Raw genomic sequence first — 12895 nt, forward strand, 5'->3', positions numbered from 1 at the left:
ACATCTATTTAGTTTTTTGTTTCAGAATTAAAATCAAAATTGTGAGAAAAGAAAAGAGTCAGATTTTTGTTAGTGGCTCTAATCGGAGCGGACCGATTAGAGCCACTATTTATCTTTGATAAATAAATGAATAAATAGAATAAATAAATCAGATTTATTTATTCTATTTATGTGAAAATCATTTGTGTAAAAATCTAATAACATAATCTCCTTTATTTTAAATATAAATAATCTGCTGATCAGCAGATTATGAAATGATTTATCAATGACTTTCAGATTAATGATGATGTTTGAACTTTGACCTGCATCCCTGACGGTCCGACGACGTCGAAGGCGGCGATGATGCTGGAGACGAAGTGGACGACCTTGGTGAAGCTCTCCTCCCCGATGCTCCAGGAGCCGTCGATGACGAACACAACGTCTGCTTTGGCTCCTTTACACACTGCACACACACCAAGCAAAGCTCAACGTACGCAGCCAGAACTCTGACCCAGTTCTTCTGGTTCTGACCCATCAGAGCCTCTTAACCTCGACAGACTTCAGGAATGTTTCCGAGTCTGAACAGGAAGTAGAGATGGATGTTCGTGCAGCTACTTCCTCCCGTCTAGACTAGAGTAACATACTGTTTACTCATGGTCACACTGCGGGGATGTTTCCTCTCTGCGGATCAGAACCGCTTCCCATCCAGGTAAACTCTCTCTGCTGCAGACTCACCTGCCCATCCAGGTGGGATGGTGGGGGGCGGCGTCGGGGTTGGGGGCAGAGTCGGAACCGGAGTCGGCTTCACCACTGAGAGCAAACAGAATGACCAACATGTTGATCAGTAAACCAGAACCAGGAACAAACCAGTTGCTGCTAAGGAACCCAGTTTGACTTTGGTTCAGATTTTAATTTCACTGTAGCAAAAAAAATGCAGGAAAAAATCAGCTTATTCCAGTAAACTAGAACAGAAGGCCGGGTTCCAGGACCGACCAGAACCACCAATAGTTCAGGAACCTTCTGGACTCACGTGTCCGCTCCTTGGCGCCGACTCCTGGACCTTCCAGATTGGGAGTCTGAACGAAGACGGTGGCTGTGTACAGAGAGTCCGGAGAGAGTTCGTCGAAGCAGTACTGAGGCAGGCCGGCCGGGATGGTGACCTCCTGCTGACCCAAACTGGAGGCTGAGGAGGACGAACACGGGAACGGGTCAGACAGGAACAGACCGGAACCAACCGGAACCAACAGGAACCAACTGGAGCCAACCGGAACCAACAGGAACAGACTGGAGCCAACAGGAACCAACTGGAACCAACTGGAGCCAACTGGAGCCAACAGGAACCAACAGGAACCGACCGGAACCAACCGGAACCAACAGGAACAGACTGGAGCCAACCGGAACCAACAGGAACAGACTGGAGCCAACTGGAGCCAACCGGAACCAACAGGAACCAACTGGAGCCAACCGGAACCAACAGGAACAGACTGGAGCCAACTGGAGCCAACCGGAACCAACAGGAACAGACTGGAGCCAACTGGAGCCAACAGGAACCAACAGGAACCAACAGGAACCAACAGGAACCGACCGGAACCAACCGGAACCAACAGGAACAGACTGGAGCCAACCGGAACCAACAGGAACAGACTGGAGCCAACCGGAACCAACAGGAACCAACAGGAACCAACAGGAACAGACTGGAGCCAACTGGAGCCAACAGGAACCGACCGGAACCAACCGGAACCAACAGGAACCAACAGGAACCAACTGGAGCCAACCGGAACCAACAGGAATAGACTGGAGCCAACAGGAACCAACTGGAGCCAACCGGAACCAACAGGAACAGACTGGAACCAACAGGAACCAACTGGAGCCAACAGGAGCCAACAGGAGCCAACAGGAACCAACAGGAACCAACTGGAAGCAACTGGAGCCAACCGGAACCAACAGGAACAGACTGGAGCCAACCGGAACCAACAGGAACCAACAGGAACAGACTGGAGCCAACAGGAACCAACAGGAACCAACTGGAACCAACCAGAACCAACAGGAACAGACTGGAGCCAACTGGAGCCAACCGGAACCAACAGGAACCAACAGGAACCAACAGGAACAGACTGGAGCCAACTGGAACCGACCGGAACCAACCGGAACCAACAGGAACCAACAGGAACCAACTGGAGCCAACCGGAACCAACAGGAACAGACTGGAGCCAACAGGAACCAACTGGAGCCAACCGGAACCAACAGGAACAGACTCGAGCCAACCGGAACCAACAGGAACAGACTGGAGCCAACTGGAGCCAACCAGAACCAACAGGAACCAACAGGAACAGACTGGAGCCAACTGGAGCCAACCGGAACCAACAGGAACCAACTGGAACCAACCGGAACCAACAGGAACAGACTGGAACCAACAGGAGCCAACTGGAGCCAACAGGAACCAACTGGAACCAACCGGAACCAAAAGGAACCAACAGGAACAGACTGGAGCCAACCGGAACCAGCCAGTAATGTTAAGCCATCATGATATTTAGCAGAAGCTAATGCTAACGCACCAGATTGCAGACCGTTGGTACCCAGCATGCCTCAGTGTTTTAGCCGTTGAGGAACTCTCTCATTGGTTGGTCCATGGACATGATTGGAGCTTTTGTCCAATAAAGTTCAGGAGGGGAAACTGAACTGCTACGTAAACTGACTTCAAAATCAGAACATGAACATGAATATCAAACTGCTTGAGGAACTCCTAAAGTCGACTAAAACTTCAATACAAACGTCAAACTTTATTCAACTGAAAGTTTATGAAACAGCCAATTAAATTAGCGCTTTAGATTTTATCCAGAAAAAAATATTTATGGAGAGCTAAAAGCGCTAAATGCAGAGCTTAGCAGTCTTCAGGTCTGGATGAGCTGAAAATGTTTTAGGAGCGATCAGCTGCTCCTCACCGGAACGCCGATGAATCCGACCCTCAGGCTGACATCACTAACTAACTGCAGAAGAGACCTGCCAGCCTTCCTCACACTGAGCCCTTGTTTCTCTGGAGAACCCACTGGTTTCACTGGACGGCTCCCAGCTGTCTGCGGTTCTTCACCCTCGGTCATTAGCCGCCGATTTGTTCCGGCGGCTAATGACTAGCACATCCAGCGAAGCTTCATCTCCAAACCCGAGTCTGAGCAGCAACAGGAACCAGACGGACCTGAGAGCTGGAGGGAACCGACACCACGGATTCCTGTCAAACCCAAACCCGGTTCCAGCTGCTGCGGGTCGGAACTGGAGCCTGCATTACCCAGTCCAGGTCAAAGGTCAGAGAACCGGCCACACCGACTCGACCCGGGGGGACAACATGTCCTCCTCTGATCCACATGGACTTTAAATATAAAATTATGTTTATGTTCTAAAGATAAAATAAAAATATTGTTACAATTAACATGTTTAGTGTTATTACTATGACCTCACATATTAATGCTAAAGACGATACTAATAGTAGTAAAAATAATAATAATAGAAGATAAAATTGTTTAACGTCAATAATCCAGGATGTTTCCAGGAAGTTCCAGGACATTTCCAGGCAGTGTGTGGACTAAAGACAGAGGCGACTTACGGTCCACAGGGTTGAGTTTGATGCGGTAGGACGTTGCCGCGCGGTGCGGACTCCACTTGATGCAGAAGCTGTCATGGCTGACATCGTAGGTCTCAATGTTGGTGATGTTCAGGTAAACTGCAGCGATCAGAACAACAAGCCGTCAGCAGCCTCCATGTTAACCTGAACTCCCATCATGCATCTGGGGGGGACCTACGTGTGGTTCCCTCTCCTATGAGCGGCGCGCTGACCCCGGTGTTGTACTGAGCCAGAACCTTCACATCGTAGGTGGTTCCAGGCTCCAGGTTGGTCAGAGTGAACGAGGTGACGTCGCCCACAAAGAAGTCCACCGGCTGGTCCTTACCTGGAAACACGACAGAGGCTGCTAGATCCAACAGGAACCAGAGGAACCACAGGAACCAGAGGAACCACAGAGGAACCACAGAGGAACCAGAGGAACCACAAGAACCACAGAGGAACCACAGGAACCAGAGGAACCACAAGAACCACAGAGGAACCACAGGAACCAGAGGAACCACAGAGGAACCACAGGAACCAGGTGAGACAGATGGAGCAGCGCTCACCTTGAGGCGAGTAGATGAGCCGGTATCCCTGAACTGGAGCAGAGACGGGCTCCCAGGATACCCGGAACCTGGTGTACCACTCATCTGAGACCCGCAGGTTTCTGGGACTCAGCATGCCGACTGGAGAGACGGGAGAGGAGCCGTCAGTTCCAGTGGATCTGGAGGAGCTAAGCTAACGGTTTTGATTTGGGTTGAGTTGCTGGCTAAGCTAATGGTTCTTGCTAAGCTAACGGTTTTGAGCCAGGCTGGGCTTCCTCACTTGTCCGTCCGTTCCCGTTCAGGGACCCTCCGGGCCCCTCGGCATAGATGGCCTCCACGGTGATGTTGTAGGGCGTGTCTGGGAGCAGACTGGGCAGCATGGCGTTGTTCCGGTTCCCTGGAACCATCGTCTGGGACATCAGGAGACAGAAAGGCGTCAGTTTCACAGAGCAGGGTTTAAGATGTTCTACTGATCCACTTTGGTTCTCCAGTTCTAGAGATTTGGATCAACACTGAGGTTCTGAAGTCTTTGGACTCCAGCTGTTTTTTGTTCAGTTTTATTAGTGGGATTAGTCCGAGAGGTTAGAGTCCTTGTCAAACGGCGTTTTGACAAGTCCAAAGGGTTGGAGTCCCAGTTGACGGCGTCTCAACTAAAGTTCTACAGCTTTTTATTTCTCATTCTCACCGTTTATTACATGCAGTTTTTTATTTTAATTATGTAAAACACTTTGAAATGCCTTGCTGCTGAAATGTGCTATGCAAATAAAATTTGATTGATTGATTGATTGATTAGGAAGTCCCTGAATTTAAGTGCCAAATTTATCATTTCTATCAAAATAACCTAAAACACTAATTTTAGCTTAAATGCTTTCATTAGCATGAGGGCTATCAGTAGCATTTTGACCTCTACTTATGGACTCCATCTAAGATGTAATCAAGTGCGTTAGTTAAGTTTAGCTAAGGTGCTTAGGTTAGCTAAAATTATGTCAATATTATGTAGGGTATTGATAGCATGTTGACTAGCATTGAGTCATTCAATTCAATTTGTTAAGCTTAGCTTCTAAATCCAAATGAGCTGCAATGCTAATGGAGAGTTAACTGCTATCATCAGCATGTAGGTTACTAACATCAGCTTACTCCGTTCAGTATGCAAACACTAAAGTATAAGCTAAAATTAGCCAAAATGCTAATGTCAGCTAAGTGTTAGCAGCATGTTGTCCAACGGTGGCATGAACGCTGACAGCAGCGTAACTAAATTAAAGTTTGTTTTAATGAGGAAAACTGAGATTTTACAGCTTAAATTCCTGTGGGACTAAAACTGAGTCGCTGCAGAACGGTTGGCAGTTCTGGTGAAGCTAACGGTTCTGGACCGCAGAGGTTCTGCTCAGTCTGCAGCGACTCACCGGCAGTTCCCAGAGCCATTAATAATGTCATGATGCTCCTCGTGACAGTGTTGGTCCAACAGAGGCCGTAATTAGCCGTGCTAACGGTGATTCATGGGATGGAGGGAGTCCTGGGAAGTGACCTCATCGCATATCTGAGCCGGAACGTCAGCAGAGTTTACCCAAAACAGCCAGAACGTGAAAACAGACCATTTCTTTTCAGCAGACGGGTTTTAATGAAGCAGTTTGTGCCGAGAACTAAAACGACTTCAGCTGAGACTCCTCGGTCTGGATCCCGGCCAGACTGAGGATCCAGACCTCGGTCTGGATCCTCGGTCCAGACCAGTGGTTGATCAGATCCTCCAGGTCTATCCTCCGCTGGTCTACCTTTCGGGTTTTTATCGATTCCTGTTTCCAGTCCAAGGCGGAAAGCTGAACTCACAAACTCTGTGATGGGGTCTCCGGTCATGGGGGCGTAGGCGATCCTGTACTGGCGGACCGGGCCCTCGGCGTGGTCCCAGCCGATCGTCAGGCTGCTGGTGGTGGCGTCGTACACGCGCATTTTCCTGGGGCCGGCTCGGGGCACTGGAACACACACACGGTTGGAAAACACACTGAGTCCACCTGGGACCCTGCAGGGAGAGGAAATGTGTCCGGAGCGCCACAGGGACGCTGTCCGGCTCCCTTTAGTTCCTGTCTGGCTTTTATTCTGTCTCCTGTGTGGAAACTGAAAATCAGGGAATCACATGGACGACTGGGCGGAAAGGCAAAAAGAAAACCTATCAGGAACTTTTGAAAATGGCCAATAACCAATTTTATAAAATAAAAAAAATTATAAAAATTATGATTTCACATTTTAATGAAATCTTTAAAAATTAAATAAATAAAAATACTAATGAAAAAAATGTAAATAAACATTAAAAATGTAAATAACATTTAAAAAGATAAATTACTAATGTAAATAACCTTGTCACCTATTTTATGAAAATACATCTGAGTTAAAAATCAACTGCTGTGGTATAAACTAAAATTAGGCTAAATTTAACTTAAATAATTAATCTGCGCCACTAATTTGTAGGATCTGAATTTTTGACACCATTGTTTCAGGTCAGTTTGAGACGGTTTTACTCTGTGATGATGTTTGTCATGTTGAGATGTCGGTGTGAACTAAAATGCATTTCTTCATGCTTCATTATTTATTCTGATTAATCCGATTACAGATTATAAAGGAAAAATTTAATTATTTACCTAAAAATGACATTAATCTAATTTTTTACAAGAATCCTGTTTCGTTTTAAAGTGCGGTTCTCCTGACCCCGTTCTTTCATTAACTCTCAGTGATTTGGTTGCAGAGAGCCAGAATCGGACCAGAACCGGGCCGGCTCGGCCTTCGGTCGGGTTCTTACGTGTTTTGCCGTCGCCCTTGACCGACGCCCCCTCGGCGTCGGCGTACAGCGCCGTGACGGTGATGGCGTAGGGCGTGTCCGGGATCAGGTTGTCCAGGTAGGCATTGGTGATGCTTCCAGGAACCAGAACCTTCCAGAACCAGAGAGAGAGCAAAAACAGGAAATGAGGTCCAGTTCTGCTCGCTTTTCCAGAACCGACATCGGCTCAGACTGCAGAAACAATCGGTTCTGTCCGGCTTGGAAACGCTGAGACAGGAAGTTCATCAGAGCTAACGCTAACCGCCCAGCAACACGGGTCGCCAGGTTCTGCAGGCTCGGCCCAGAACGCCGTAAAACCAGAACTGACGTCATGGGAACCGCCAGCAGGAAATTCATTTAAATAAATACTAATAATAAAAAACAAAAATAATAATAGTAAAACAATGTATAAAAATTAAAAATGTAAAGTGATGAGAAGGAAGTTAGTAAAACTGAGCAAAGGTCCAAACGCTGAAACAAACAAAAAGAACCGCCTGAAGGACTTCTGGCCAGATCGGGTCCCGGTACCGGATCAGGACCGGGATACAGATCCTGAACTTCCGGGAAGTTAAAAAGTTCTGACTCGTTCCCTGACGGTTCGGTTTGGATCAGAACCAGCCGGAACCGGATCAGTGAAAACATTTTTATCTGTGCAGAGAACAAAACCAAACCTTTAAACCTCAGCTTGACGTTTTAAACTCCTTCAGTTTCACACAAAATTATGTAAACAGCTGATTGGACCGGACCGGATCCATTATCCGGCTCATATCGGCCCGGTTCTGACCCAGTTTCTGCGGCGGGGCGTGACTCACCGACTCGGCGGCCCGGGCACCGCTCAGCGGGGCATAGGCCACGCGGTACTGCTGCACCCGGCCCGACGCCGCCTCCCAGCGGACGTTCAGGCTGCTGGGCGTCGGGTTGTACACCTGGATGTTCCTGGGCGGCATCCGCGGAACTGCAGGGGTCAGAGGTCAACACAAGGTCAGGCAGGAACACACCGAGAGCAGCCTGGTTCGGGTTCTTCTGGGGGTCAGAGGTTGTTTGGTCTCACTCTGAACCCGCCGACCCAGTTGGGGGTGAAACACCAGTTTTACAGCAACAGATAAACACAACCAGATGTGCAAAACGACGCCATAAAAGCAGAAGGTTCTGTTCCAGGCTCACCACCAGGGAAACTGGAGTCACTGGTGAGAAACTCGTTAACATGTTAAAAATTCTGATGCTATTAATCACATTTTCATTCCAACTGGAACCTTTTTCTGTGAATGTTTCTGGTACGACCGTAAATCTGGCGCACCGCTACATCCGCTAACATTAGCGATGGAAGCAGCTTCTCTTCATTTCTGCTTCAAACGATCTGATTGGACGCTGGAAAACGCTATTGTTGTGTTTAGGTTGTGCTAAAAGGAGTTAGCATATAAGTGAAGCTGTGCTAGTCTGAAATAGCATCTCAATGCTAGCATGTAGCAGCTAATGCTAATGTCAGCGTCCACATTTGTAAAGAAGTTCCATGAATGACCAGGATCCTGAAACTCTCTGCTCCAATCTGAAGATTAAAAACTAGAAATATTTCTGACGGACCTTCAGCCAATAACTGAGCAGAAAGTGGATTTATTTTTATTAGTTTAGTTCTGGATCCATTAATGCTGCGCCAGGAGGAAAACATCAACCCCGACTGACAGGGTCCGGTCAGAACCGAGTCCAAGCCCAGGAAACACAAGCAGGGGAACAAACAGCTGACAGACCAGAGAGGTGAACGGTGGGTTCTGCCGAACCGGGTCGGTACTTACGGGTCTTTCCTCTGTCGGCCTGGCGCAAGCCTTCGCCCTCGGGGTAAACGGGAACCACGGTAACGGTGTAGGGCGTGTCCGACAGCAGGTTCCTCAGCACCGTGTCGGTGGTTCCGCCCGAAACCTGCTCCTGTTTCCCACAGACACAGAGAGGCGGGTCGGTTCTGAGGGGTTCTGCACGGCCCAGAACTAAGCCAGGAAGCTATCCTGTTAAAGGGCCGGTGGTACGTGTTATCCAGGCAGGAACTACAGTACCTTCATGATATGACTCAACGGGAACTTTTACTTCCTGATTTAACGCCTGGAAATTGTGTCTCTGTCTCTTTAAGAAGCTCCTGCTCTTTCTGAAGCTCCACCTCCAAGAAGTCATGGCTCCTGTATTAATCCCTTAACAACGTTTCTACCAGCGCCGCTCTGAGCAGCAGCTCTGATAATGAGCTCAGCAGATGTTTGCTAATTGCTGCTGGCTAGTCTGAAGGAGCTGAGTTCTCCTGGGAAAACACTAAAACACGATGGAAGATGAAAAACGTTGGTTTTACACGATACCGGCCCTTTAAAGTTTGAAAGCTTTCTTCAGAATCCAGAGAAATACTTAGTTTAATCTAGAACCGGCCCGGCCCGGCCGCCCACCATGTCCTCGGCGCCGCCGGCTGCTGGGATGTAGAAGATGCGGTACTGGCGGACGTTGCCCTCAGCCGCCTCCCAGCGGACCCTCAGGGAGCTGGTGGTCGGGTCGGTGACCTGCAGGTTCTTCACCCCGCCCAGAACCTCTGCGAACGGATCACAGAGAGCGGTCAGAACCCCCGGCGGTCTACAGAACCACGGCCCGGTCCGGTTCGGGAGGAACTCACTGGTTTTCCCGTTCTCAGACATGCGGTTTCCCTCCACGTCCTCGTAGACGGGGACAACGGTCACTCTGTACTCGGTGTCCGGGCTGAGCTCCGTCAGAACCGTGCTGGTGGTGAGCCCGGAAACCTGCGTCTGCAGCACAAACACAGCATCAGCTCCTCGCTCCCGACCCGTCCTCATTCAGATCAGCTCTGTCTTATAACGATGAGGTTCTGGACTGGTCCGGGTGGAACCGGAGTTAAACTCCCACCCACCGCGCTCTCGGCGCCGCCGGCCGCCGGCGCGTACAGGACCCGGTACTGACGGACGTCGCCCTCGGCCGGCTCCCAGCGGACCCTCAGGGAGCTGGTGGTCGGGTCGGTCACCTGCAGGTTCCTCACTCCGCCCAGAGGCTCTGAAAGGAACGACAGGCTGTTTGATTTACCCTGCAGGCTGCGGCGGACGGGCAGAGTCCTTAACACGCTGCTTTATGAGAGCGCTTCAGCTTCCACAGCAGCTGATGAACTCTGAGCAGCTCGCTCTCCTCAGGTTCCACAATGAAACACATCCAAACATCTGAGGTGACTCCAGTGCTGCAAACCAGGCCACGCTCTTCTGCTGGGGATAAATCTGTCTGGATTCCTGGGAACATCCGGGCAGCCAAACTCGGAAAGCATTATCCCATCCCGCTGTGAGATGTTGATTTAAGGAGTTTCCATCTGAAGAGCTGCTGCACATTGTAACCTTTCAAACTGTTCAGACGGTCGTTTCTGCAGCAGCAACTGAACACAGATGTTTGGGTCAACGGACAGCAACTAGCAACACGGCAACCTGCTGACGAGTCGATCCGACTTTGCCTGAATTCACACCAGGATTTATATCACTAGGTCATAAACGGCGTTTCCCCTTAAACCTTTAAAAGATGCTAACCAGTTGTTTCCATACATGCTAGCCTACATGGCGGTGCGGCGTTGTCTCCATGGTTACCAATGGCTAGACGCTACCTTCTCCATAATGCCACATTTGATATTTCCTGTACAGCTTTAAAAATTAACCCTGACCTTAAACGACCCCTGACCTTAAACGACCCCTGACCTTAAAACGACCCCTGACCTTAAATCGACCCCTGACCTTAAATGAACCCCTGACCTTAAAATAACCCTGACCTTAAACGAACCCTGACCTTAAACGAACCCTTACCTTAAACGACCCCTGACCTTAAAACAACCCCTGACCTTAAACGAACCCTTACCTTAAACGACCCCTGACCTTAAAACAACCCCTGACCTTAAACGACCCCTGACCTTAAACGAACCCTGACCTTAAATTAACCCCTGACCTTAAAATGAACCCTGACCTTAAAACGACCCCTGACCTTAAAACGACCCCTGACCTTAAAACGACCCCTGACCTTAAATGAACCCCTGACCTTAAAATAACCCTGACCTTAAACGAACCCTGACCTTAAACGAACCCTGACCTTAAATTAACCCCTGACCTTAAAACGACCCCTGACTTTAAATTAACCCCTGACCTTAAATGAAACCCTGACCTTAAAACGAACCCTGACCTTAAAAAAACCCTGACCTTAAATGAACCCCTGACCTTAAACGAACTCTGACCTTAAACGAACCCTGACCTTAAACGACCACTCACCTTAAATTAACCCCTGACCTTAAAAAAACCCTGACCTTAAATGAACCCCTGACCTTAAACGAACCCTGACCTTAAAACGAACCCTGACCTTAAACGACCCCTGACCTTAAAACGAACCCTGACCTTAAATGACCCCTGACCTTAAAACGACCCCTGACCTTAAATGAACCCCTGACCTTAAAATAACCCTGACCTTAAACGAACCCTGACCTTAAACGAACCCTTACCTTAAACGACCCCTGACCTTAAACAACCCCTGACCTTAAACGAACCCTTACCTTAAACGACCCCTGACCTTAAAACAACCCCTGACCTTAAACGACCCCTGACCTTAAACGAACCCTGACCTTAAATTAACCCCTGACCTTAAAATGAACCCTGACCTTAAAATGAACCCTGACCTTAAAACGACCCCTGACCTTAAAACGACCCCTGACCTTAAAACGACCCCTGACCTTAAATGAACCCCTGACCTTAAAATAACCCTGACCTTAAACGAACCCTGACCTTAAACGAACCCTGACCTTAAATTAACCCCTGACCTTAAAACGACCCCTGACTTTAAATTAACCCCTGACCTTAAATGAAACCCTGACCTTAAACGACCCCTGACCTTAAAACGAACCCTGACCTTAAAAAAACCCTGACCTTAAATGAACCCCTGACCTTAAACAAACCCTGACCTTAAACGACCCCTGACCTTAAAACGAACCCTGACCTTAAACGACCCCTGACCTTAAAACGAACCCTGACCTTAAAACGAACCCTGACCTTAAATTAATCCCTGACCTTAAAATGAACCCTGACCTTAAAACGACCCCTGAACTTAAAACGAACCCTTACCTTAAAACGACCCCTGACCTTAAATGAACCCCTGACCTTAAATGAACCCCTGACCTTAAAAAAACCCTGACCTTAAAAGAACTCTGACCTTAAACGAACCCTGACCTTAAACGACCCCTCACCTTAAATTAACCCCTGACCTTAAATGAACCCCTGACCTTAAAAAAACCCTGACCTTAAATGAACCCCTGACCTTAAACGAACCCTGACCTTAAAACGAACCCTGACCTTAAACGACCCCTGACCTTAAAACGAACCCTGACCTTAAATGACCCGTGACCTTAAATGAACCCTGACCCCTTCAGGCTGCGACCTCTCCTGCTTGGTTCACCACACAGAGAAACGGCTGTAATCGGGTCGGACCGGTCTGCAGGTCGGTTAGACACGGGCCGGTTCTGGTGGACCTACTCGTCCTGCCCTGGTCCTCCTGCCGGATCCCCTCCACGTCAGGGTAGATGGGAACCACGGCCACGCTGTAGAGCGTGTCGGCCTGCAGGTTCCTCAGGACGGTGGTGGTGGTGCCGCCGGAAACCTCCTCCTGTTGGACCCATAAGACCTGATCAGTTTCTGCTGGACCTCAGGGTGAATGTTTGCTTCTCCTCAGGTCAGCTGGGACAGGAAACGGCTCTCACCACTTCCTGTTGTCCTCCGGGCTGGGCGGCGTAGAAGACCTTGTAGGTCCGGACGTTTCCCACGGCCGGGTCCCAGCGGACGGTCAGCGTGCTGATGGAGGCATCCACCACCTTCAGATTCTTCACTCCGCCCAGAGGATCTGGAGGAACACGCGGGTTTTAATCACTGGGTTCAACCGTAAATCCAGCCGGCGTTCCTCCCGGAGGGGAAAGCGTCTCAC

The 12895-nt window shown here is 49.1% G+C and overlaps 1 protein-coding gene across 3 annotated transcripts in view; it reads right to left on the bottom strand.

Annotated features, from left to right (window-relative positions):
- col12a1b (collagen, type XII, alpha 1b) overlaps nt 1-12895 on the bottom strand; it is a 97513-nt gene that overhangs the window by 17402 nt on the left and 67216 nt on the right. For all 3 annotated transcript variants that reach the window (XM_088001712.1, XM_088001711.1, XM_088001713.1), the window contains 16 exons: nt 12675-12814; nt 12451-12580; nt 9819-9958; nt 9567-9696; nt 9346-9485; nt 8716-8845; nt 7738-7880; nt 6908-7037; nt 5944-6086; nt 4400-4529; nt 4141-4260; nt 3774-3920; nt 3578-3694; nt 1010-1162; nt 715-789; nt 303-442 (listed from right to left, as the gene is read on the bottom strand). In XM_088001712.1, the coding sequence (XP_087857838.1) occupies nt 303-442; nt 715-789; nt 1010-1162; nt 3578-3694; nt 3774-3920; nt 4141-4260; nt 4400-4529; nt 5944-6086; nt 6908-7037; nt 7738-7880; nt 8716-8845; nt 9346-9485; nt 9567-9696; nt 9819-9958; nt 12451-12580; nt 12675-12814 (2108 nt within the window). The remainder of the gene's footprint in view (nt 1-302; nt 443-714; nt 790-1009; nt 1163-3577; nt 3695-3773; nt 3921-4140; nt 4261-4399; nt 4530-5943; nt 6087-6907; nt 7038-7737; nt 7881-8715; nt 8846-9345; nt 9486-9566; nt 9697-9818; nt 9959-12450; nt 12581-12674; nt 12815-12895) is intronic.

This window comes from Poecilia mexicana, unplaced genomic scaffold (genome assembly GCF_051168715.1).
Source record: "Poecilia mexicana isolate PSO_F unplaced genomic scaffold, ASM5116871v1 scaffold_21, whole genome shotgun sequence".
Classification (NCBI taxonomy): Eukaryota; Metazoa; Chordata; class Actinopteri; order Cyprinodontiformes; family Poeciliidae; genus Poecilia; species Poecilia mexicana.